Raw genomic sequence first — 24,530 nt, 5'->3', positions numbered from 1 at the left:
GTTAGAGCAGCCGGGTCGGCCCAGACGGGGAGCCGAGGTGTGAAGGCGATGTTAGGAGATTGACGTAATGACGTAAGGAGCTGGATGGGCAGGTCTCAGTGGGAGCGTGTATGCATATATATATATATATATATACACCTTCCGGTTTCCCCCAACCCCCCGCTTCCGTCTCCAGAGGGAACAATCCCTGCCTCTGTGAGCACCTGCGGTCCAGGCCTGGCTCTGGCTGCTCTCCCGGCTCGCTCCCTCTGTCCTGGCGGCTCACGTCCATCTGGGAAAGAAAACTAGCAACGTAGGTGTTTCACAGGCGGTGGGAGTTGGTTTCTCTGCTGCCAGGTCACCCTCACACTTTTCAAAAACACTCAGCGCACACTGCAGGATCCAGGTCGTAGATAAACACAAGTCTGAGTCAGGATCAACCCAAGAACTCTGTTGTGGTTAAAGTTGCGCAAAGAAAGATTTCACTCTTTCCTTTTGAAAAAAGGATCCCATATCTAGCAGTTACTGACAAGTTGTTTGCTTTTGGAAGATTCTCGGCTGACTGAGCCCCAGAGGAGCCCTCTAGACCTGCTGCAGTGTTTGCATTTTGATTGCTGCACTCCAACAAATGTCTATCTTTGGTTTATTTCTGACAGGTAAAATGTGCATTTCTTCAAATTGCCTACAATTGGATCAGATAATTGTGTGTGTTTTCCACTGCAAATAAAAATGAAACTTAAATATCACAGCCCCTTTGGCTGGATGGAATGGGGGTGGGGGCGGGCGTGATGATTATAGTGCAGTGTGCTGGATGTTAGTGGTGTTTTAATGCCTCGGGACAACAAATGGAAAATACCCTGTGGTGAGCTCAACCTCCGCAGCACAAGTTATTTCTGTTATTTGTCTCCAACCCTTTTCAAAAGAAGCTCACACAACACAAATTGACGTGAGGTATGCGCTCATTTATACTGTGTGCACGTGTGTGTGTGTGTGTGTGTGTGTGTGTGTGCATGTGTGTCATTCTTGCCCGAGGAGGGGAGTCTTGGCTCCCTGTGTAAGAGGATGAGGTGTTCAGAGCTGTCAGTCAGGTCGGGTGTGAAGGCAGTGCGAGCCATCGATCAGCATGTGGACACGCGGTCTCACCTGATCTCAGAAGGCCTGTGCGAGCACCAGGTCGGCCTGCTCTCAGCTCTGCCCTCTCCGGAGATGACAGGCCTCTGTGCTAATGGCCCGTGGGCAGCGGCTGAGTGAGTGACTCTCACACACAGCTGGGAACAGGACCAGTCCCGAGGGTACGGAGGGCCACGAAAGGTTAATGGAGGAAGGGAAAAGGAGAGGGGGTTCACCTGGGTGGTGTTACCTTCGGTTAAGGGGGAAGATTTGAGCGTGAAGGAGAAATCTGAGAGACGGTATTCTCCTCCTGTTAAAATGCAAAGGTTATTGTATCCAAGAGCTTTGAGGCAAATCAGGGGGGAAAAAAAGCTCTAAATGGGTTGAATTATCCCTCACAATAGCAGAGTAATTGTCAGCCGCTGGTTTAGCACGGAAGCAGCCAAGTTATTGGGGTCAGTCGGGCTAGATGTACCACGTCGGCAGCTTAATAAGGAGCCGGCGCTCAAAACGGCTCGCAGACTGTGTGTGCCCTGTTGGTGTGTGGCTGCCCACCTTGTCTGAAACGTTAGACACCAACACACACGCACACACACCAACTGACATTGCGGCAGTATTACCATGGTGTCACTCTGCCAGCCAGCATGCGAGCTGTTAGAATTGAGGCCACAGGTGCTGTGTAAGACTTTAAAACACATCAGACTTACAGTGTAAATACAAAGCTTTAAGCCAAAAAAAGTCAGTATTGTACTGTAAAAAAGTTTTTTTTCATCTCATGCTGGATCTGTGGCTCTCTGAATAATGTGATATTCTGGGACTGAGCTGTGGCATGCATTACGTACGGTTAACAGTCAAGTTTCTCTTTTTTAATCTCTGATTTTACCTACACAGTGGGAAGTTGTACTATCAGTGCTTGATTAGCTGTTTAAGCCACTCACAGCTGCTCCTATTTTGTCCTTGTTGGTGTCCCTCAGTGCCTCCTCTCTCCCTCTATAGTTTGGCAGCTGTTGTAGCCTTGTTGTCAACTTATGGGAGTTAGAGGAGTCAAGGGGATGAAGGGAAATGGAGGGAGAAGAAAGAGCCACCTGTGTCTTCCTCTCTCTGGTCATGCATGGCAGCGAGGCTTAATCTTTCCCACTATTGATTCCCAAAGCCAAATAATTGCATTGCAATGGTGTTCAGCGGCCCCCTCTCCTGCCGAGACCAGAATAGAACGATGACCTGATGTTGCATCGACATCCCAGCGTGTCTGTGTGTGTGTTTCTCCATCCCAGGCTGTTTTTATAGGCCACGTCTCGGAGGAGGGCAGCTGTTGGGCGATGATTGGCACTCTGCTCCCTGTCTCCTTCCCCCACGCTTTCTGTCAACAAACCAGCAGCACTGGCCATGAGTGACTGCCAATCCAATCAGGCTTTTAAGGCCAATTAAACCAGCATGCTGTCAACCCCTCTTTATGTAAATGTCCAACCAGATCTCTAATTGCCTTCTTTTCATTGATGCTGCAGCGGGACAGGGGTTACAAACAAGCAAGCACCTTCCTTTATTACACCCAGCTAGTCATGCACAAAAGCTGATGTTCCAGCACACTCTCGCCAGCCGGCCCCGGTATTTGTAGCCAATGTATTTGTCTTATTCTCTCCATCCGCAGCTCTCGCACTGGGCTGGTAGTCGAGTGCTCTTCCTCCGCCGCGGCAACAAACAGCATCGGCTCTCAGAGTTGCTGAACTTGTTGACATAATGTGGAATTAGTGGCCAAGTTTGACATTTAGATTCGAGAGAAAGCTGCATGGGTTTTTTTTTTTCCCAGGCTGCGTGTGTCATCTATCAAACAGCATTAGTAATTCAACACTGCCGAACACAGAGAATAAGTGGTGATCATGAATGTGAGGAATGCCGAAAGTGATGTACCAGAACGTCTTAGTCAGGACAGCTCGGTCAGCTCTGGTGTCCTAGTCAAGCTAGAGTTATGTGTCACACCCTCCACAGGCAGCCCCGTGCATCGTCAGGGGACGAAGTAACAAAGCTGCCACTCCCATCAGACGTTGCACTTGATTGGAAACTGGTCCCCATAGCTGGTGGTGACTAAAGAAAGATTCCACTCCTTGTCTCACCCTCTCAGTCAGAAGCATGATCAAGTTAGTGTGAATACAAATCCCTTATGCAAATCTTTGTAGTAATGGTATTGATTTTCTCTCATTGTTATTCCATCTGAATAACACAACAAGCAGGCAGAGAGAACAGAAAACGACTGCTTTTGACTAGACACAGAATTTCCAGTGACGGCCATACATTTAGCGTTGAGGTAAAGAGACGACACCAGAGACAGTGTAATCCTTCTGAAACCAGTATATGCTGACCACAGCAGTCAAGTTCACTATGGTAGGGTTATCATAACCACGGGCCGTGGACACAAACCGTACCCACTCTCTGCGTTTCCAACTCTCCCACATGATCCAAGCGGAAATCCGTCAACGTCTCTGAAGTACTATGATTGCACATTAGCATTATTAGACTATTAGATTTCAAATTTACACGCACGCACACACTGAACATGAATATCCAGAAATATAACCTTGCTAGAGATAGAAGCTAGTTTATGAACTGATATAATCACTTCCTTCCTGTAAACGAGGATTCCTCTACCTGTAAATTCACTCAGACATTCTCACAGAGTTACCTCACACGAACCAAGCGGAAACCTCGGGTGTTTTTCCGTGTGAACATAAATGTACACCGTCAGTTTGAATAAGGAAACCTTTGGCGACAGCAGGCTTTTGACTCCACAATTGGCCAAAACGTCTTCCCCTCTTAGAATTCACAACTAAGTGCTATTATAAAAGATCTCGAAAGATTTATCGTTGAGAAAACAATACGACAGAACGTTGTTTGGCCAAAGTTTCATTTAGTGGGCGGTGTGTGTCGGCAGTGTAATACAGGCGGACGCGTTTGTTTTGTGTCTTTTTATTGGTTGCCGGCTGCACAGTGGCATTGTGATAACAGACTCTCTGGTATCATGTTTCGTGCTGACAAGGGTTACCTGTGGTCGGAGTGCCAGACATCTTTGACAGTAATGTGACGGCTTGGGTTACCTTTTGTATTTCCACAACATTCCCTGTGCCTTCTCAAGTACGCAATGTTTACCTGGGAACCCTAACGCTTATTCTCAAAGTGAACTTCTCACCTTTAATTACTTGTTTTAAATGTATTGCATCATCTCACACAGTGTCTATTTGGAGAAAACTCCAAAAAATATGCAAATTCATCACAGTTTCTGAACAATTCGAAGCAGCAATTTGTGCGATTTACTCTTTTGTTGTGAAGTAATAGTTTGTTAATAATTGATCATTTAATCTGTATGATAATGGAGATAATCTTTTGTAAAGACTTCTTATAAAGAGTTCTTATGGACATTACTCATCTATGTTAACGCCTCCTTCGGCACCGAGCCAAGACAACCTTGTAATTCAGAAAAGTGCAGAGGGTCAAACGACGCCGAAGAGGGGGGGTGTATTTCTCAAAGTGATGTGCTGAGGCCGAGACACACACCTTGTTTACTGCGAACAGGTCAAAGCGACACTCCGTGGTAACATAAATGACACTGAATGACAACGCCTAGCGTGCAGGCGTGTTCGGACCTGCTTACAGGATGTTCTTCTCCTATTCCTATAACTCTCTGGTAGCGGAAGGACATTCGAATTCCTTTAACATTGTTTAGATGTCTGTACTGTCTAGTTCCCAGGTGGATGACAATGTCGTCGCTTTTGCCAGACAACACCCATGTCGCGAAAAAAGATTTCAGAAATCCTGATCGGACGAGATAGAGCTTTGAAGAGGTAGAGAGAATAAAACATGATTGGTTCGCAACCATTTAGGGTTCAGATACATTGTGGTTATCAATTTACACACACAATAACCCAGAGGATCAAATGAGTGCCTGAAATTCTCAATTTTTTGCATTTTGTTGTCCCATGTAAACATATTTTGTTATTTTAGAATGTCAAGGTCAAATGGGCGGCTGACCATTTGGGGTCCCACAGCCTAATGCAGAGCTTCACAGGAGCTCTCTTCAGGAGAAACTAGTGTTTCATAGGGAAATGTATCAGTGCATGCTCGGTGAACATCAATCGCACACAAACACACACACACAACATGCGTGTGTTTGCCTCTCCTTCTGATGCTCTATTCACAGTGGCATTGAATCATAGGAGGTGAGTCATTCCAGAAGCTATTGTTCTCCTGGTCAATCAAAGCTGGACGTCCGGTGATTCTAGTCTCTCTCCCCCTCCCTCTCTCTCTCTGCGCGGAAGGAGTGTGGGTGTGTGTGTGTGTGTGTGTGCGTGTTTTTGTTTATTTAAGGGCGTCTGCCAGAGAGGGCTCAGCTTGCTTTATTGTATTCCGTTTGAAGTGAGATACAATCAATGTCATTACTTTCTGGCTTCATAGGCTCCACTGTGTGTGTAAATCTATATCTATATATATAGATATATACCTATATCTATATCTATTAGACCAACCAAATTCAAATGATTTCCAATGTAAAATGCTTAAATGATGAATGATACCTATTCACTATTAGGGCTTCAAATGATAAGACATGAGAAGTGATGGAAGGATGCTAAGTCAGGACTCACCCCCATACACCGTACTGTTCATAAGTGCTTGTTGACATCAGGAGGCGGTGACCAGCGGACATTAACAGCGTGATTCACCGTTGTCGGGCAATCAGAGACAACACAGCAGTGTCACACTTACGTATGTGAATCCAGTATCGCTCATGTTATTGTGTCTGCTTATAGACTTCTCACGAAGCCATTGTCCGCTGGTGGAATTGGAAAAGACTTTGGTATCATTGGTAATTGGTATCATTTGCCCGCCTAGGCACTGTGAGAAATATGCACAACATCTTATTTCCAAATTTAAGAACATCAGAAACCGGTTCGCCACTTCTTTTTATTGTAGAAGTATTGAAATAACGATGGATGTATTCTTGGTGTTTTTTAGTTTGTTTTTTTAGTTTATTCATTGTAATCCGATGTGTTATATATTCTGTCTGAAGAACACAAATGGAGTTCGAGCCTTTAAAGGGTTCCCTGCAGTCAGATGAGGGAACATTAACAACGAACCTTGATTGGTTCAAAATACTCCTCGTCATTAATTGACTACACAACTTCTCTTCTCCTAACTAATGCTGCTGCTGTGGAATCACCAATTGCTCACAGCTTAAGACGAGGGACGTCTGTGACAAACAAAGATTTAAAAATAAATGAATGCGTTTGTTTAGCCAATAGCGGAAAATATTGCATGAGCTGAATGTGTAGAGCTTGTTTAAGGTGTTTCCCGGTCTACGGTGGTGCATCCCCTCAGAAACAGATCACCGATAGCCATCACAACAACCATCTCATTTCGAGAACAGAAATTGTCAAAATGATCCTTACGAAAAATATTGACCTGCAGCATGTAGGTCATCCTTATCCATCTGTTCTGTAAAGTGCCTTGATGCAAACCAAGGTGTTTGACATCATTTTGGGCTCGATAATAAAAGCCCGTTCTGCATCTGCTAGACTGAAAAAGTAGTAAACTCGGACCATTGTTTCATAAAAAAGTTTAGGAAAACTTTTCCCCCTCTTTGCCCTATGGCGGATGTTCAGTGTAAACATCCACAGAGCAGCCCCGCTCCGGACTCGACTCCTCACTGTTAGGGCCTTCCTGCTGCATATTTGTTATTTACTTCATTTGTGACAGATTGACATCTTTGACGAGAAGCCACGGCTTATCTCTGCGTAAACAAGAATAAACAAGGAGACAATGGTGGTCAGCGTAGGAATGTGACTTGTGAGGACGACTGCCATTTTATGCATGTTTCACATTTCAGGAGCCCTTGTACTGTATATTTAAACCTTTCCAGTCATCATAGCTGTTCTTTTTAGGTGTTCCAGACCGCAAAATGAGACACATCCTCTGCAGATTGAGTTAGGAGTCACTAAGCATTTCAAATTTGAAGTTTTATGTGTGATTTGTCATTTGCAAATGTTTTTCCTCCTGACAATAGAAAAAGTCCTGCCTTGCCCATCGTGGTGCACCCGTAACACTTAGTGAACAAAGAATGCTTTTTTAAAAGCTTGTCTTTGAGCACTATTTTAAGAAAACATGCTGGTTCCCTTAAAAACAAGTTGTACTCGAAGCATGACATCTTTGTTTCCAAGTGTGATAGGTTTCCTCTTTTGTAGGGTTTACATTCTTCACAGAACTGACAAGAGAACAGTAGAATAGTTTATTAAGACAGCCTTTACAATGACGGGACATTTCCTGCAGCAGATGAGCCTACATAAAGGTTACATGTGTCAACAGTGCTCATCCGGTTTCAGTAGCAGCAAGTGTTTTATATCATGCAGCAAATCTATGCTGCATGTGAACAATATGCTCAAATGTACATTTTAACCTTGGATTCATTGCGTGCAATGACACAATTAAAAAGTTCCTTTAGATTTTTCTCAAATTGATAGTTCTACTGTCATTCCAAACAAAAGCCTTTTTCAAATATTCTATTCTCTTAAAAATCTATAAATTAGGGAGAACAGAACATCATATCTCGATCCAAATCTTTATAGCAAAGCAGGAAGTCGTTGCCTTCTCGGAATTGGATAAAAGAGAAACCGCAACACCGTAAGCCGATTCGGTGGAAGGGTGCATCTGTTTTGGCTTCCAAAAAACAAACTGCCAACATTCCTCTATGATTCCTGTCAAATAAGGGAAGCATTTATTTGTGACAGCAATTCATCGTCTTATTGTTCTGTCAGTTCAAGGCAGCATCCTGACAAAATATTTATGACACATGTGGCCTGTTGGGTCACTCTGTCGACAATGTTTTCATTATAGATATTTGTTTTGTTTTTAAATTGTCTCCCTTAGCTTCTTCTTTTTCTCACAGAAGCGTAACTCACACCAAACATTTTAGGATGTTCAAGCAATAAGGTCTCTCTCCCCCTTGCACAGAGAGCAACACCAAAGAAGTGCAATGGCTGACTTCAAGAGGTTATAATGAGCCTTAATAAAAGCAAATCCTAAAATGACATTTAACACAGTACACTGCTCACCAGTTTCAGGCTAGGCATTTTTGAAGAGGGCCCTAATGTTGAGAGTGATGATCTCTAGGGCCCCGGCTTTTCAAAGCGCACGTGGAACCAGCTGGTCCTGACTGATTGTCGACCTCTCCCTCATCTTATCTCCAGTTTGTACCGCAGGACACGCTGATCCCGGTGTGTGTGTGTGTGTGTGTGTGTGTTTGTGTGTGTGTGGCTGCAGGGCATTCTGGTAAAGCTCTCTGAGAGCCTGTCCCGCACTGAGCAGTCATCAGTGTCATTTAGCGTTACACAACAGACCTGCAGCACTTAGCCACATAAATGAGAGTGATGGAGGCGGCAAAAAAGGAGAGAAGCGCAGGCAGCAAGAAGGAGAGGCAACCAGGAGACAGACAGAGGGGCAGAGAGGGGAGAGCCCGCATGCTGAGGTGCAGAGAGATGTGTGATGAGCAGATCAAGCAATCGCAGCAGCAGAGAGAAACCACACTTTAATTGATTCATTTATTTATAGTAATACAACTACATACATTACAACATGGTCATGCAGGATATATTTATCTATTATTATATCCTGAAAATATTTATCTATTTCCTAAAACATAATCATTTCACAAAGAAATTATATTTGTTAGTTAGAAAACGAGCCAGTGGTGTCTACGCTTTACATTCTATTAAAATCCCTGGTGCGATGTTTTTGCAATGAGTGTACTTACAGAATAGCTCTAAATCCCAAATTATCGCCGAACTTCATGTTTGATGCTTTTTTATGTGCATGTTCCCTGCTGCTTTAAGGCTTTTACTTTTTATATTTTTCTAATGTATATGAAGATATAGTGGAATATTGCAGCATTAATATCTGAGGTAAATGCGTAATGACATACAAAGCACATAGTCCTACATAAAATATTAGTTGACAGAATTGAGTTCAAATGAAACATGAACTGATTGGTTATTGTTAAATGGCTTACAGTTCACAACCATCTTCCATGAGAGTAACAAAGGAATGTACAATAATGGGAAATACACAATATTTTGGGGTAACTCATTGAGTAAAAAGATTGTTTTGAAAATATATATATATATATATATATATATATATATATATATATTTCCATCACCTAATATTGAATGTTTAAAACCACAGTAACGCTATAATCTGATTATTGTCCCTTATCCTGTTGGTTGGCCCCAGCATCTGTGGGACTGTGATGCCTGTGTCTTATGTAACAACCCCCCTCTCCTCCCTGCCTTGCTTTTCCCTCTCATCTCCTCTCCCTCCTGTATGTTTATGCTGATGATGTGTCAAAACACTCCAGCTGAGTAACATCTCTGCCCTTTACCTCTGCAAAGATGCACAAACTCGGTTTGTGACTATTGAAAATCCAGGTCTGTTTGGGATGGTTCTCCTCATAAATATTGACTATAAGGCCTAACCAGTGGTCCAAAATTAGGGGAGAGCACAGTTTAAACTGTGTGTTCCCTCTGCTGGCACGTAAGTCTGGCTGTGGGAAATTAAGATTTATTTTAGAATTATTTATGGCCACACAGACACGACGGTCCTCTGTCCTCTGGTGATTGCTATTTTCAATTCCAGCACTGCTACCTTAAAGCCATGTCTTTTTATCTCCACCACTTTTTTTTGAATCCCAATAAACTGACAACATGTTGTTCTATCTTGTGTTTTGTGAAGTAAGAATATTAGAATCCTAATTGGTTGGAGATGAATAGAAGTGTCCTTCCCTGTGTCTCTGGCTGACACATCGATGTCACACAGGAAATCTGGACAGGTTCATGGCTTAATAAGTTGACCTAAAGCTGTAAAATATTTTTTTCAGTTCAATCACAATTTGCGTTAATCTTTACGTCAAAGTGAATTGGAAGGACACCTGATACTGTAAATAGCCCAAAATCCTGGCTAATCCTAGTCCGAAAAAGACCCGTCTGTATCAGTAACGTTCATTTTCTGTCAATAAATCCATGGTAACATTTTCTTATTCTCCTTTCTCCCTCTGCAGTCTTCATCTGCAGCTTCATGGTGGCCGCCCCCATCTTCGGTTACCTGGGCGACCGCTTCAACAGAAAGGTCATCCTGAGCTGCGGCATTTTCTTCTGGTCCATTGTGACTCTGTCAAGCTCCTTCATCGGCAAAGAGGTATGACAATGCACGCATTCTCTTAGAGAGGATCTGGTGTGATTCTGTTGGTCTGCCGTCCCAGTGACAAGCCAATTATTCTGCTGTGATCCGGATATGCTTCATGTTAAGGCTTGTGGAAAAAATACAATACGCTTGTTAAGTCGGACACCCGCTTTGCCTTTTGTTGCCAGTCCCCCTCGTTCTCGCACACACGGGCTACCAGCCAATCAGCTAATGAAGGCCCATGCCCCAGACCCGTCTCTATTACAATGCTTTAGAAGATAAGACGCTAGTTTCACTGTTGTTTGACAAGCGGATTTAGATGTGATATCTGTAAAAGCCCCAGTGTGCCGGCCCGTATTGGGTGCATTAAACAAAAACCTTTTTCTTTGGAGGTTGGGGGTGTCCCGCGGAGAGAGTGGGCATGATATTACCGTAAAATGCTCTGTGTATGTGCGTGTGTGTGTGTGTGTGTGTGGAGGTGTGCACACATACCCCGACATGCAGTCTTGATGGACAAATACGTGGCATAAAAACGATGTTAGTTGGATGCATGCAGCGTGTGGCGTGTCTGCAGAGCAGCGGCATGGAGTCCCGCAGTGTCATCTCGCCTCAGCTCGTCAGCGCAGAGCCGCTGAAGGAAACGACAGCTCGGAGATGTCTCAGGGGGGCGTCCTTTGACTTAAATCTCCTACAGACTCATCTGCTTGGATGCGAGAGGGCAGCCATTTGCCCAAGCAGCAAACACATAGGGCCTCTTCATCTGTGAAGCCTCGAAGGCTGTTGATTGGCGATGAGGAGGGGGGAACTGATCAACGTCACCTGCGGCCCTCTGCCACGAACTTTAACTTTGCCCTCAAGACCTCGTCCTAAACACCAATCAAATGAGACCAGAGTAGATGGCTCTTATGTAATAGCTCCACGGCGCCGTCGCCATGGGAGATGAAAGACATAACATTTGATGAAATGTTAAAGAGCACTTACTACTGAGTCCTATCATTATGCATTCATCACACTCCAGGCATTTATGAAGGGATCTGCAGCAGATACAGATCTCATGTAAAAAACTTTGCTATGACAATAACGTGAAATTGCTATAAAAAAATAATTGCATGAGTACATGCATGAACATCACTTTTCAATTGAAACTTTCGGGCAAGATTATTTGAAAATGTTATTCTATGGAAAGCGTGACACATTAGACTTTGATCTTGTCAAGAGGGGTAAACAATGCTGTATTACTCTGTAGATGGATAACCATTTTTAGGACAGTTTATTTTATTCCTTTCATTGATTATCATCTTTATAGCTGTAATAATATTTTTATCTGTATGGTATGGTAAAAAAAAGTGGATTCTAAGCAGAAAGTGTGTCATCGTAGTTCACGATACACTTTAAAAAACGTTTCTTTGTGGCGCTTCCCCTGCGTTCTTTGCTTCTCATTTTTGTTACTGCTTGAAGCATTTCTGGTGACCACACACACTAAAAGGACAACCATCATGATCCCACTAATTGTAGGCCATTAAAAGAAGAAAATAGACTCGTTGTAACTCCACGTCGTGCTCCGGTTTTATGCTGAGGTCTTACACTCTCAATACAAGAGGATTTCATCGACGCAAGGAAGGAAGGAAGGACTACAAATTAGTATATTAACAATAAGGAAACAGTGCAACAAATACTGTCCCGCTCACTCTGACCCGACACACCACATTTGGTCATTGTACAGCTTTTCAACCTTTGCACAGCAGGTAACAATTCCGTCACAGCAACCAGGCCAGAGGTAGAAAGATATTCTCTTTTACCTAAAAAAACAAATGAGAGTACCACATTCAAGGGAAACTGAACGTGATTCACGGATTTCCACGTTCTACGGCATAAAGTTAGGCTTTCTAAACCACACCGCACAACAAATAGGAAAAGGCCTTACAAGACACAAGCGGGTATTCAAGCCTGCAGTTACGTTTGAGAGGTCAGGTCAGCCTGGTCTTGGCAACCTGCAACACAATCATTAATCTCTTTTCACTGCGTACAAATGGAGTGCTGCCGTATCACGCTAAACATACAAAAAGTCTCTGATTATAGGGGCCCACAATGTAAATTTGTCTATGGGGGGGGGGGGGGGGGATCAAATATTAAATGCAAATGTAAGTCAAACAAGGATAAAGATATATACATACAAGCAAATAAGCATGAAACAATGCAGCTTGACTGCAAACTGCACCAACTCCTCACTGGCAGCTCGTAGTGTTAATGGGCCTATGGGACAGTATGCAAATTGCTGCACAAAATTTGCAGCTTTCCAGTATGTGAGTGTGTGTGTGTGTGTGTGTGTGTGTGTGTGTGTGTGGAGGGGGGGCGGGCGGGGAGGGGGGGGTAGATTTCCCTTGTAGCTTCATGAGCAGGCAGTCTGCAGCCATTGAGTAGCAGTTGCCATGGAAACAGTTAACAATCCAGCTGCCTACACAGGTGCCCCCGCGAGTGTGCAATCTCCTATTAAAGCCTTTTAAGTCTGCATCTTTTCATTCCTCCCTGTATTACTTCCTATGGAAGATAATACATGGTAATTTAATAAAGCCACGTTGGATTAAACACATTCAAATAATGACGGTATGCCATTTACAAATCTCATTGACCCAAAAAGGATTTTCTAGATCTATTACGGTTAGAATAAAGAGACTATTTCTTGAAGGAAATGTTGTATTTTGACCAAGAAAAATGGCCCTTGGGTTGACATTGCACCAGGACACAAAACTTGATCATAAAACTTTCTTTCTCTGTCTTTGCAGTACTACTGGCTGTTTGTACTCTCCAGGGGACTGGTGGGAATCGGCGAGTCCAGCTACTCCTCCATTTCTCCCACCATCATAGGAGACCTGTTCACTAATAACAGCCGCACCATGATGCTCTCTGTCTTCTACCTGGCCATCCCACTGGGAAGGTAAGTGACAGATAGATCCTGTATTCTTCAGGCAAACAGCAAGATATGTGTTCAATTTTGGAGACATTTATGAAACCACAGTTGCTTTCATCCAATTCAGAATATTCAACCCAGAGGGTTATAATCAGCTGTGTGTGAAGCTTGCAGGAAGGTGGGAGGCTTTTTTGGGGGATGTGGCGTGGGGGTTTTACAAGTAGGCGTTATTATTGTGCTCAAATCTCTAGCCGTTTCAGTTTTTTCAATCACAAAAAGGGCCACAGGGAACAAACAAACAAACCTAGGTAATAAAATATGGATGGTTGGACGGTAGATGTTGCAAGGAAGCCGCTCGAGGTTTATGGTTATCCAGGTTTTCTGCACGCACAGCCCAACACAAGGCAAGGAAATGCTTAATCGTGGGTGGGAAAGGATGAACGTGCAAGGGAAAATCTAAACTGCCCTGAGTGGTTTGGGCAGTGAGTTTGGGTCACAGTAAACTGCCCGGCAACACGGACAATAGAAGCTGAAAGAGTGGGCCTCGGTAAAGTGCAGTCAAACATCCTATCCAGTCTCCCAGTTGTTTGTCTTTACTGAGGTTGTTATGACCGTTTCCAGGAAGTGACCTCAGGAATTAGGCTGGGTTCACAGGAAATGGATTCCCCTGCCCCCCCCCCCCCCCCCCCCTCCCCCCCCCCCAACCCCATTAGAAAGGTTTCTTTCTGTATGGCGCCGCTGACGCCACCCTTTGATGTGAGCATATTTGTCGTGCTTGAGGTTTATTGTTGGTGTTGAACTTTCCAAACACTCTCTGGGAAGACTTTGATAGCATTTGCTCTTAGTCACTCACTAGAAATATCATATGCGGTCTGAGGTTGTTCGTACGGTGCTGTTATTTTGAACTAATCGTTGAAAGCGTTTCCCCGCTGCGTTCGAGGATGCGTGTGTGAAACCAGTTAAACATCTTCTGGCAGCCGGTGTTGATAAGAGTCTCGTGCAAAGTCACTGTCTACATTTAATCATCATCTAGAGCTCGCTCTAGAACCGCTGTGCTAAAGAGAAAGCAGCAACTCTTGGCCGCAGGCTCTGCACATGCAGACAAACAGGTTACCTGAGAAGGCACAAAGTCTGATTGACAGTTCTTGATAACAGTTCTTTGCAAACTGAAACGGTAGAAACTAACTGAGATGGATGACAAATGAAGTGTAAAGTATTCAAAGAACACCGGTCTTTAAAAGAGTCACACGCATTTGATGTTTTGATGATAGTGACAGACAGACTAGAATGTAATTCTGTCAAAGCAGGCTATGATGCCTTGTGGGCTGTGTGGAAGCATCTGGGGGGATAACTTTTGTCTCTAGATTATATTCATTATTCGGTGTTTTCCCTTCGTTTACAGCTTTGCGGGGGAGAACGGACCTGCTGAAGGGGGGGTGGTAGTAGTAGTAGACGCGCGCTCTCTGTATGCTGGTGCGTGAGTGCATGTCTGTGTATGCACGCAGATTGTTCAGATTGTTATCACTGATTATATATTGGATTCTTAATTTCTTATCAAACTATTTCAAGCCTTGGAACACAGACAAATATGTCATGTCCAGAAAAATATGTTAGTCAGGTTGTCTCGTGTCTGTCTTGTGAGTTCCTGTTTTATTTTGAAAATTAACTTTCCTCTTATGTCAGGTAACGCGCCCCATCCCCCTGTGTGTCGGCCTGATTGTCTGCCCTGCCCCTGGTTGTTTCCACCTCTGCCCCCACCCTGTGTGTGTATATACTGTCTGAGTCTCCCTTTGTCCCGTGCCACGGAACAATTGTTCAACTCCTCGTTCTCAGCCAGTGTTTATGTTATAGATTTGTTTTTGTTCTTAGATTTAGTGTAGGTTTTTTTCTCGCCCACGAGCGATTTTAATTTCAGCAGCTGTTGCCCTTCCTTTTGTTAATAAACTTTGATTTTTTGGGAACCTCGTCGCGTGAGTCGTGCATTTGGGTTCAGGACCATTGTCCGGTCGTGACACAAATATCAAAGGTTACCCCGTTTGTCCTTGAGATGGTGATCTTATCTAGCAGCACAGGCTTATTGCAGCATAAGGGCGTCTTTATCTTATCGATCTGATGGTATCACTTCCCTCAAAGCATTTCACTGTTATTTCCATTTAGGACTCACAAAACAATCTTTAACTGAGGTAAAATGCTGCAAAATGTTCATTCTTTTTCACTGTGCCGCACACAGCCTTCAGACAACCGAGTTAGTGCCGGGGTCGTGGGCGTTAACTTTGCACCTGCATTTTGTGCACAAATCGCACATCCACAAATAGAACAACGGGCCAAGCGGCTCCCGGGGCTTTGATCAGTTACACTGTCATAAGCTCTCCCTGTCAAGAACCCAAACACTCAACATGCCACACAAACAACATGTGTGTAGAGTAGGCGAAAGCTTCAGGACACTCACTGGATATAACGTGCATGTTCAGAGGAATTTATATGATGTCTGTCTGTCTCTCAACAGTGGGTTGGGTTACATCCTGGGCTCCAGCGCCAAGGTGGCTGCGGGGGACTGGCACTGGGCACTGAGGGTAAGGGCATCACCCTACAACACTGCACACAAACATGCACACAAACATGCACACAGAGACAGATGAAGAGCCCGTCTTGGATCCGGGGTCAGAGGGTTCGCTGGTGACAGAGGCACCAGGGGGCACGCACATGGCTCAACATGCGGCGGCCCTGACATTGTCGTGATGTGACAGCGCAGAGAGAGCTGAAGGCGGCACAGTTCTCACATACATCATCATCATCAGTTGAGCCTTTAGCCTTCTACTCTTCTACTTTTACATCAAAGGCACTCGACTTCCCGTGATATGGGTTCAGGCTCAAAGGCTGTGTGTTGTGGTGGTTCAGTTCTGATCCAGTGACTGCAGCAGGAAAAGTGGATTTCTATTAAAGATCAAGGCTGGCGCTAGCTGTTTCCTTTCGGGCACTGCAAACACATTCATCTTTAATTACACTTTACCCGCGGGGGTCTTCTCAGGTGACACAAGATCAATGCCTGCCCCAGTGAAATGAAAAGGTGTGTAAGGGCTTTTTCTATTGTCTGTAGAATTTTATGAAACTATAAGCTTTTATTGTTGGAGGTACATTTTGGCCTTGCCAAGGATGCAGTACCACATGCCTCTTCTTGGTACTATCAGGGCTCCTAGCTCTACTGTGGTTTTCTTTTTGGTCAAGCAAATGTGTCATTACATCACAACAGAGACCAACCAGCTTGCTATTGCCTCTGCAAAAGCATCAACACGTACTTTTTTTTAAAACAAAAGACAACAGTGAAAATTGCATGGAATGAAAATGACGCCCTGATAATCTTTTGAGGTGTTTTAAAGAATCTCAACTTCCAGAAAAACATAAAGTCAGGTCCATAAATATTTGGACATACATACATAATACATTTTTCATTATTTTGGCAATGAAAAATGCGTTCGCTATCTCTCTGATGGTTTTGTTTTGATTTTTCAGCCTATTGATGGCTTGCTTCACTGATTGACTGAGTGACAGCTCTTTGGACTTCATATTGAGAGTTGACCGCAAGAGACTCCAAAAACAAATACCACACCTGAATTGAACTCTAGACCTTGTATCTACACCTTGTAAATGAAATAACGAGGGAATTACACACACCTGACCTTAGAACAGCTGAGCAGCCAATTGTCCAATTACTTTGGGTCCCTTAAAAAGAGGGCAGCCACATTTGAATTTGTTGTAGTTCCTACACGGTTCACCTGATTTGGATGGAAAAACCCTCAAATTAAAGGTGAAAGTCTGCACTTGAAGCACATCTTTTCACACCCTTTTTTCATTTCAACTCCATTTTTGTGGTGTACAGAGTGAAAAATGTAAAATGTCCAAATATTTATGGACCTGACTGTATACCAGAGAAGACACCTAGCTCCCGCGGGAGGCAGTTTGACCGAGCACGAAGAAATACATTGTTCCTACACACTGGCTCACAAAGGCTGATTTCAGTTATCAAGAGATATATATCTGTAGAAATTTGCTGGGATGTCCCACTTTGGGTCCCTTCCAAAAAACAAGAAAATCCTGAGTGGACAATTCTTTGCAGTAGCGTACTCACAGCGCACTTAGGAGCAAACACGGGAGTAAATCAGGAGCATAAATCACTGTTGTCATGGCACTCTTTTACTGTGACCTCAATGGGAACTGGAGACAAAAACGTTTAGAAGCCAACAGCTCAATAAGGCATACCAGCAAGAGGACCAATGAACGGACTAACAGGACTCCCCAAGAGCCGCTGACTTCAGGGTCAGCTTTAAAACCCCCGAACAAATTATGACCCAACTCTTCTTATGACCCGGGTGACATTTTAAAAGGAAGACATTACACGTCCTCTCGGTATGTCGTGGTGGAGAAGAAATCCTGGACGTGGCAACTTGCTGCGTTAGAGGAAACAGGACACACATTTATTTTTGTGGCGTATTAAAAGAGAAGAGAAGAAAACACAAAGAGCCGGGAAGTTAGTTCCACAGCAGCCAGCCATGACATTCCAATAAAACAATCTCAAAGCCAATTAATCACCCGCGTGGCATTGAAAACGAAAACAAATCCCAAGACATGAAACGAATTCTGTGGAGCAGTTTCCTGCTTAAAGGGAAAAAAAAACACTGCAGCGCTTCCGTTTGTTTTTGCCCAACATGTTCAGCTACCTTCCGTGTTTAGCAAAAGAATGTGGCCGATAAGGACCAGGGGGGGGGAGGACACGAATGAGGAACACAGGACGGTAGTAGCAAATTTGTTTGATTGCCTAGTATCCATGTGGGAAATGTCTAATGTGCGAGCTAAGGTCAAGGAGGAGACTTGACTACAAAACCTATGCATAACAGAGTTCATATTTTTTTTCCTCCTTGCCCTAACGCTGAAAATCTCATTTATAACATTCTGATGTAGATGTCGATCCGATTAAGACGCTCCACACAAGCAGAAAGGGAAAGATAAAGAAATAATCAATAAAATTAGTCCCTCACCACACACACATATAAATATGTGCACATTTCACAGCACATAAATGGCTTTTATAAGCTGCAAAGTATAATAAGATGAATTTCACCTGACAGATGAAATTGGTTTTGCTTTTGTGAGCAGAATGTATTACTCAAACACTTCCTCTCCCACACATCCCATCCTGCCTTTTATCTCTGTCCCCCTACCCGCCACACACACACACACACACACACACACACAAACATGCTACCTCATAACCAATAAAAGATGATAGTGAACATAATAGCAGATGGGAAAGTGTGAGCTCATCACCTTGGTGCAGGGCTCACAAAGCAGCTCTCAAAGCTCTTTCAGAGTCTTGTATTTTTTTTTTCTTCAAATAAACACAAACTCACACACAACACACAACAAGATATGGTATCTAAAAAGTATGTATCACTATTGGATTAAAAAAGTAACCCACTACAAGGTAAGGGCAACCCGCTTTAGGTTCGGAAGGAGCTACATTCTCGGTGCATTAAGCGTGAACGCGGAAACACAAGAAATCAGTTAAGATCCAGTTAAGTGTGATGGTGGCACGTGGAGTAGTGTGATGCCCTGGGAGCCGCAAGGTTAGTGGTTCAAAACCCGGCTGCTCCATGTGCCATGTCAAAGTGTCCCTGAGCAAGGCACCCAACCCCTAATTGCTCCTCAGGCAAAAGGGTCCATTTTGAATTATAACTGTTTGATTATACAGGTTTACATGATCACATTGTCCTTTTCCCTGCATCTGCATCACATTGCCCCAACAACAACACGGGCAGTGCAATTATCAGGTCACGGAAATTATGTGTTGGCACGATCCAAGGCTTTACAGTTCTCTCTTTCCCCTACTAGGTCTCCCCAGTATTAGGGATTACCGCGGGAACCCTGATCCTGATCTTCGTGCCTGAGCCAAAGAGAGGCGTCGCTGACCACTTGGGACGCATCAGGATCCGCACCTCCTGGCTGTGTGACATGAAGGCGCTCGCCAAGAAGTAAGGCCACCTACAGCTTACAGAGAACATCATTCCCTGTCTGCAATGCTGTTAAACTGTGAAGGGTGTCTGCATTTATGACGCTCTAGGCTCCTTTTCAGTATATGACTTGTGGGCTTTAAGAAATGTTATGAGCTCTATAAAGCTACTCCGATGCAGCCATGCAGGTTCATTGGATCTATTTCAGTCCTGCAGCCACGTATTCAGCCCCCTCACAGTGGGACCTTTAGCTGTACACAGCATTCACAACCAATGGAAGGTCTTCATAGTGTTACTCCAGACTTGCACATAAAACTATCGACCTTAACTGCACATCATTTCAGTTGACTTACCATTTAACCCTATACATTCTATTGTGTGATTGCAGTTGTTTATGTGTTGTTTAAAGGAGAGAAATCCAGTAAACACTACCTTGTTTCTGTAAGCTTTTGGTAAGTCACGATAATCACCTGTAATCACCTAATATTTTCATGTGTTTCTTCCTGACTTAGTCGGAGCTATGTGTTCTCCTCCCTGGCATCCTCGGCAGTGTCTTTTGCCACTGGGGCGTTCGGGATGTGGATCCCTTTGTACCTGGCCCGAGCCCAGGTGGTGCAGAAGACAGCAGAGGACTGCACCAAAGAGATCTGCAGTAGCAAAGACAGGTGAGAGGTCAATGACTAAAGTGATGCAGGCTGATAACTCACTAGTGTAATCCAAAGCATGTAAGCGAGAGGGATAGAAGCACACGTTGCATTCAAACCACTATACTACTGTAGTTCAGTCCAGTTCATCTATTCATAATGGGAGGTTTTCATTCATTCTTTCCTAATAACTCATGCGTCTTCTTTACTGGAACTGAACTTGTGTTGTATGAACTCAAAACCTGCAGGATATTTGAAATAACGGTCTTGTCTGTGCTCTCCTGTCCAGCCTGATCTTCGGGGCGATCACCTGTGTGACGGGCCTGTTGGGCGTGGTGATCGGGGCGGCCACCACGCGCCTATGCCGCCAGAAGACAGAGCGAGCCGACCCGCTGGTGTGCGCGGTCAGCATGCTGGGATCAGCCATCTTCATCTGCCTCATCTTCGTGGTGGCAAAGAAGAGCATTGTCGGAGCCTACGTAAGGGTCACTTTCTGTTGCACGTTTGTTGTGTCTCCAGCAGGGACGTTTCCTCGAACCGTGGAAGGAGTTGACATTAGGTCACTTTTTGCTTTCTTATTTCTTAAGAATCGAAAGGTCGGCATTGAGAGGTGTTCCTCACACAAAGAGCAATTAGCAACCCTCAGGGGCAAAGAAATACAAGTGAAAGTGTGCTTTATCCCACTTGAAAAGAGCGGGCTTCGTAGAGGCTCATCGAGTGGGGTCTATGTTTGAATCAGGAATGAAGCTGTAAAAGGACACCTGCCTGATGCCAGTCCTTTCAGGCCCAGAGGCAGTGAGTGGGGCTGATTCTCATAATGTCAGATTGAGATGGCCCCAGGGGCTGCTGCAGGTAGCTGAGGCTCCCTCCTCGTCTGGCCTGAGTATCAGGCTAATGCTTAGAGAGCTTGTGTCTAATTGACTGTGAAGCAGGAAATGGGTGCAACTTCACAATCAATGCCTTGAAACAATGCACTCTGGGCTTTTGGATTCAATAAGCGCATATTTCTGAGTCTAATCAGAGACACAGGAAGAGGAACTGACTCTTAGCACCTTGGGTGGAGAAAACACTGGAAAATACAAAGAAGAAATATTTCCCCCTGCATGCAATGGAACATAACAGGAACATGTGTTTGACCGTGGCGTGTTTTATCTCAGAATTCTTTTTGGGCTGAGATGTGGTTAAGTGTTGAGTAATCTGGTTTGTATTCCCACGATTGGACAATGACTCCTTTTATGAAACGGCAATTAGAACCCAATCAAAAGACAATTGCATTGTTAAATGACAAGCCTTATTAATTGAGGGTGTGGGAGCAGCTGGAAGAAGAACACCAGATTTCTATCTTCGGATTGGTGTGAAAGGGTAAAGCTGTGGTCAGCCGATGCTTTCCAAAGTTACTTCTCTCTTTGTTTCATGTAAACAGCACGCTAGCAGCTTAACCCTAACAGGCCACGACTTTTTACATGCGCCCGCTCTACTGTATAGTATTAAATCATCGGGCAGTGCGGCAGTTGTAAGTGATCAGCTCAAGTTTCATGCCAAAGCCCTGACAGATGTGTCGCGTTATAAGGCGTGACGTGGCCACGACTGTTGACCCGCTCGCAGCTGTTGTCTCGTCAACACATCTGAGGAAACACTGGGCTTCTCTTTTTCTAACAGCTAACATTTCGGTCACGGTGTCTGGTTCGCGGCTCTCCGAACAGACATCTCCTCTGTCAGACTCCCTCTATAGCGCTCTGTGCTGTACTGTACGTCTGGCACGCAGGCGGAAGGGTTATTCCCCGCCAGGAAACGCACAACGACCGGCTGTGTCAAACCGTACCAGACGAGGAGAGCCAATACCGCCACCCGAGATTCCACTGCAACCAAATCCCTCTGGGTCCGTCTTAAAGAAAGTGGCCGAGAAGCAACCCCAGTTGGCACATACAGTAGCCTGCAACATGCATATAGTGCAACGCATGCCAAGTTGTGTTATTTAATGTGTAGTTTCTCTGTTCCACCCAATCAGGACATTAATTAAAATTGTGCAGCCGGAGCTAAACTTAGGTGTTCAACCGTTAACACGTTGAATATAAAAGCTTTGAAAGAAGAAACTAGCCCTATCATTGTGTGCTGTTTTTACAGCTCCAAGGCAAAATACCCAGCTCAGTGAGACCACAAAGCTTCACCTCATGTATAATTGGGTGTAAAATATTTTTAAGCCACAGCAACCAAAGCTATTATGTTCAGCAGGGGATTCCCATTCAAGGTAGCAACGTTTGCCGCCTCCTCTTTTGGCTTCCTGTCTGGTTACCAGTCTTGTGCACAGGAAATTGGCTGATCCTGATGATCCCGACTAAATGGACAATTCTCTTTCTGCTTTATCTATTTAGGTTTGCATCTTTATTGGAGAAACACTGCTTTTCCTGAATTGGGCCATAACAGCAGACATATTAATGGTAAGTACGGAGGACCTATATTTATCCACTGGGTCCCTGGAAAATCCTGCAAAAAATGTTGGTTGTCCAATTAGATACGGTTTTGTGAAATGTGTGAGGGGAATACAGTTTGGGTGGGGCTAATTATTGAAAAAGTGAAAACATTAGACTGTCAGCAAAGTGGGTGTGCGAAGCAGAGTCAGTGTACAAACTTGCCTGCATGTGTGTCTTCATCATTTCACACGATGCTGTGTATTTTTCCCCCTGTGTGCGCAGTTTGTCGTTATCCCCACAAGAAGAGCAACGGCAGTGGCTTTTCAGAGCTTCACCTCTCACCTGCTGGGTGACGCAGGAAGTCCGTACCTGATAGGCCTGGTAAGAACCCCTCCAGACAAACATTCAGGGCGCATCTCCACTCAAACTATACGCGTCGGATACAGGCTCAGCTCTTGATTTTAAGTGGGCCAGTGCAAAGTGGGGTACAAGAGGAGCTTTCGCACACGTCTCAGGAGATCCCGTAACAAGGTTGCGATTTCTCGGGCTGTCAGTGGGCATATTCCAGTAAACCTGTGTTACTGCATCAGATTGGTCGGGAAGTGAAAGACCAGCTCTTACTGGTAGGCCTTTCAAGGTCAGAGTCACTCAACCTCCAACAGCCCCCCCCCTCCCCCCCACCCATCGAAACTACATGCATACAGCCAGAATACAAGAGCGGCTGGCTATCCGATGGAGCGTAAAACAGGGTCCACCTGAGACAGTCGAGCAGCATTCTTGCAGGGAAGAAAGCAGAAACAAAGCAACACACAAAGACGTGCTACAGGAAAATCACGGCACCATTTCCCAATGATTAGCTTTTTTAATCAGTATTCACAATGCACATTATTGCCAATGAATCGCTGGGAGAGAAATGACACAATGGGTTTACATTGTGTTTTATTGTTGTGTCTCTGGCTGACAGCCCAGGTCATGTTTACAAAAGCAAAGGGGAAGTCCTTGATTAGTGAATCAAACTGATGCCTGAGTTCCTCTGTCTGACGAGCTGCATTGAAAGGTCTTTTCCTCCTTAGATGGAAATGTTACTGTGCTACTATTGTCGAAGCCAGATAAAAGGGTTCATTAATTCATCTCTTAGTACTCTTTCTAAAGACAAAAGAAATAAAAAGATCCACATTCTGGGAAGCAGAAATCGGCGGCCCATAGATAAACTCAGTGTCATCTGAGCATTTCAGTAGTTAAACAAAAAAAAACATGCATTTCAAATTTGATGTTTCTTAGAGCTATTTAATGTGATTCAGGGTCAATAAAAGGGCTATGCTTTACTGGAAAGCCATGCTTGTAGGGTCAGTCCAAATAGAGCAAGCACATTCAAAACAAGGGAACAAGGCAAAGAACTTGTTGACTGACGGCAACATCAGGGGCAGTTGAGTCATTGATGGCAGATGAGGGCAGAAAATGAAGGAGAAGTTAGGATGTCAAAATGAAAAACAATAAAAAAGTAAGCTCAAGGCAGGGCCGAACATTAACGTTTCATTTACGTTATTAATAATTGGATAAAGCAGCGCAGAGATATTACTTTGAGTTTTCATCTATTTTCTGATATTTTATGGACTTAATAAAAGTTAAAATAAAAATTCTATTCAAATGCACCTTGAACCTTAAAAAGTCATATGAAGAAAGGAAGCTTCACAATGGAATTCTTCTGCTAACATTCCTGCAAGTTGCAACATTCAGAATAATGCAGACAACACACACACACACACACACACACACACACTGCCAGCCACAATCCTCCTGACGTGGCCCCACAGTTCTCAATCCAGTCTGCGGGGTCACGGCTCTCCTCTGAGTGACAGACTGAATGTCCGGGGGTTTCTCACTCCTCCTCAAACCCCCCCTCCACAAGTGCCAGGCACATCACCTCTCCCGCCTCCGGTCCCCGATCTGAGGTTTAGCACGCAAGTGCGATGGACTCATCGTGACGCACGCTCAGCGCAGCCAGATATGCAGTCACCCCTGCAGACGGGCACCAATTCTGTAAATAAGTGGAGAATCTCGGGAAAAACTGACCTGTGGTTATTGCTAGGCAACCGCAGGAGAAAGTGAGGGTGTGAGTGAGTCCTTTTGGTTCACTGTTGGGTTTTCAGATGTGCTCCTAACAGCCCGGCAGATAAGGCGCTCAACTTGAGAAAAAACAACGTTGTGTTTCCCATGCAGATTTGTCCAAATGCCAAAAGTATAACTTCTCCAACAA

General features: G+C 44.3%; 1 protein-coding gene across 2 annotated transcripts in view; it reads left to right on the top strand.

Annotated features, from left to right (window-relative positions):
* Positions 1-24,530, top strand: part of spns2 (SPNS lysolipid transporter 2, sphingosine-1-phosphate) — a 52,351-nt gene that overhangs the window by 17,363 nt on the left and 10,458 nt on the right. For both annotated transcript variants that reach the window (XM_037467157.2, XM_037467158.2), the window contains exons 3-10: positions 10,184-10,320; positions 13,089-13,240; positions 15,720-15,786; positions 19,100-19,239; positions 19,731-19,883; positions 20,152-20,341; positions 22,235-22,300; positions 22,556-22,654. In XM_037467157.2, coding sequence (XP_037323054.1) covers positions 10,184-10,320; positions 13,089-13,240; positions 15,720-15,786; positions 19,100-19,239; positions 19,731-19,883; positions 20,152-20,341; positions 22,235-22,300; positions 22,556-22,654 — 1,004 coding nt within the window. The remainder of the gene's footprint in view (positions 1-10,183; positions 10,321-13,088; positions 13,241-15,719; positions 15,787-19,099; positions 19,240-19,730; positions 19,884-20,151; positions 20,342-22,234; positions 22,301-22,555; positions 22,655-24,530) is intronic.

The sequence above is a fragment of the Pungitius pungitius genome, chromosome 16 (genome assembly GCF_949316345.1).
Source record: "Pungitius pungitius chromosome 16, fPunPun2.1, whole genome shotgun sequence".
Lineage (NCBI taxonomy): Eukaryota > Metazoa > Chordata > Actinopteri > Perciformes > Gasterosteidae > Pungitius > Pungitius pungitius.
This window is presented reverse-complemented; position numbering and strand designations above follow the sequence as displayed.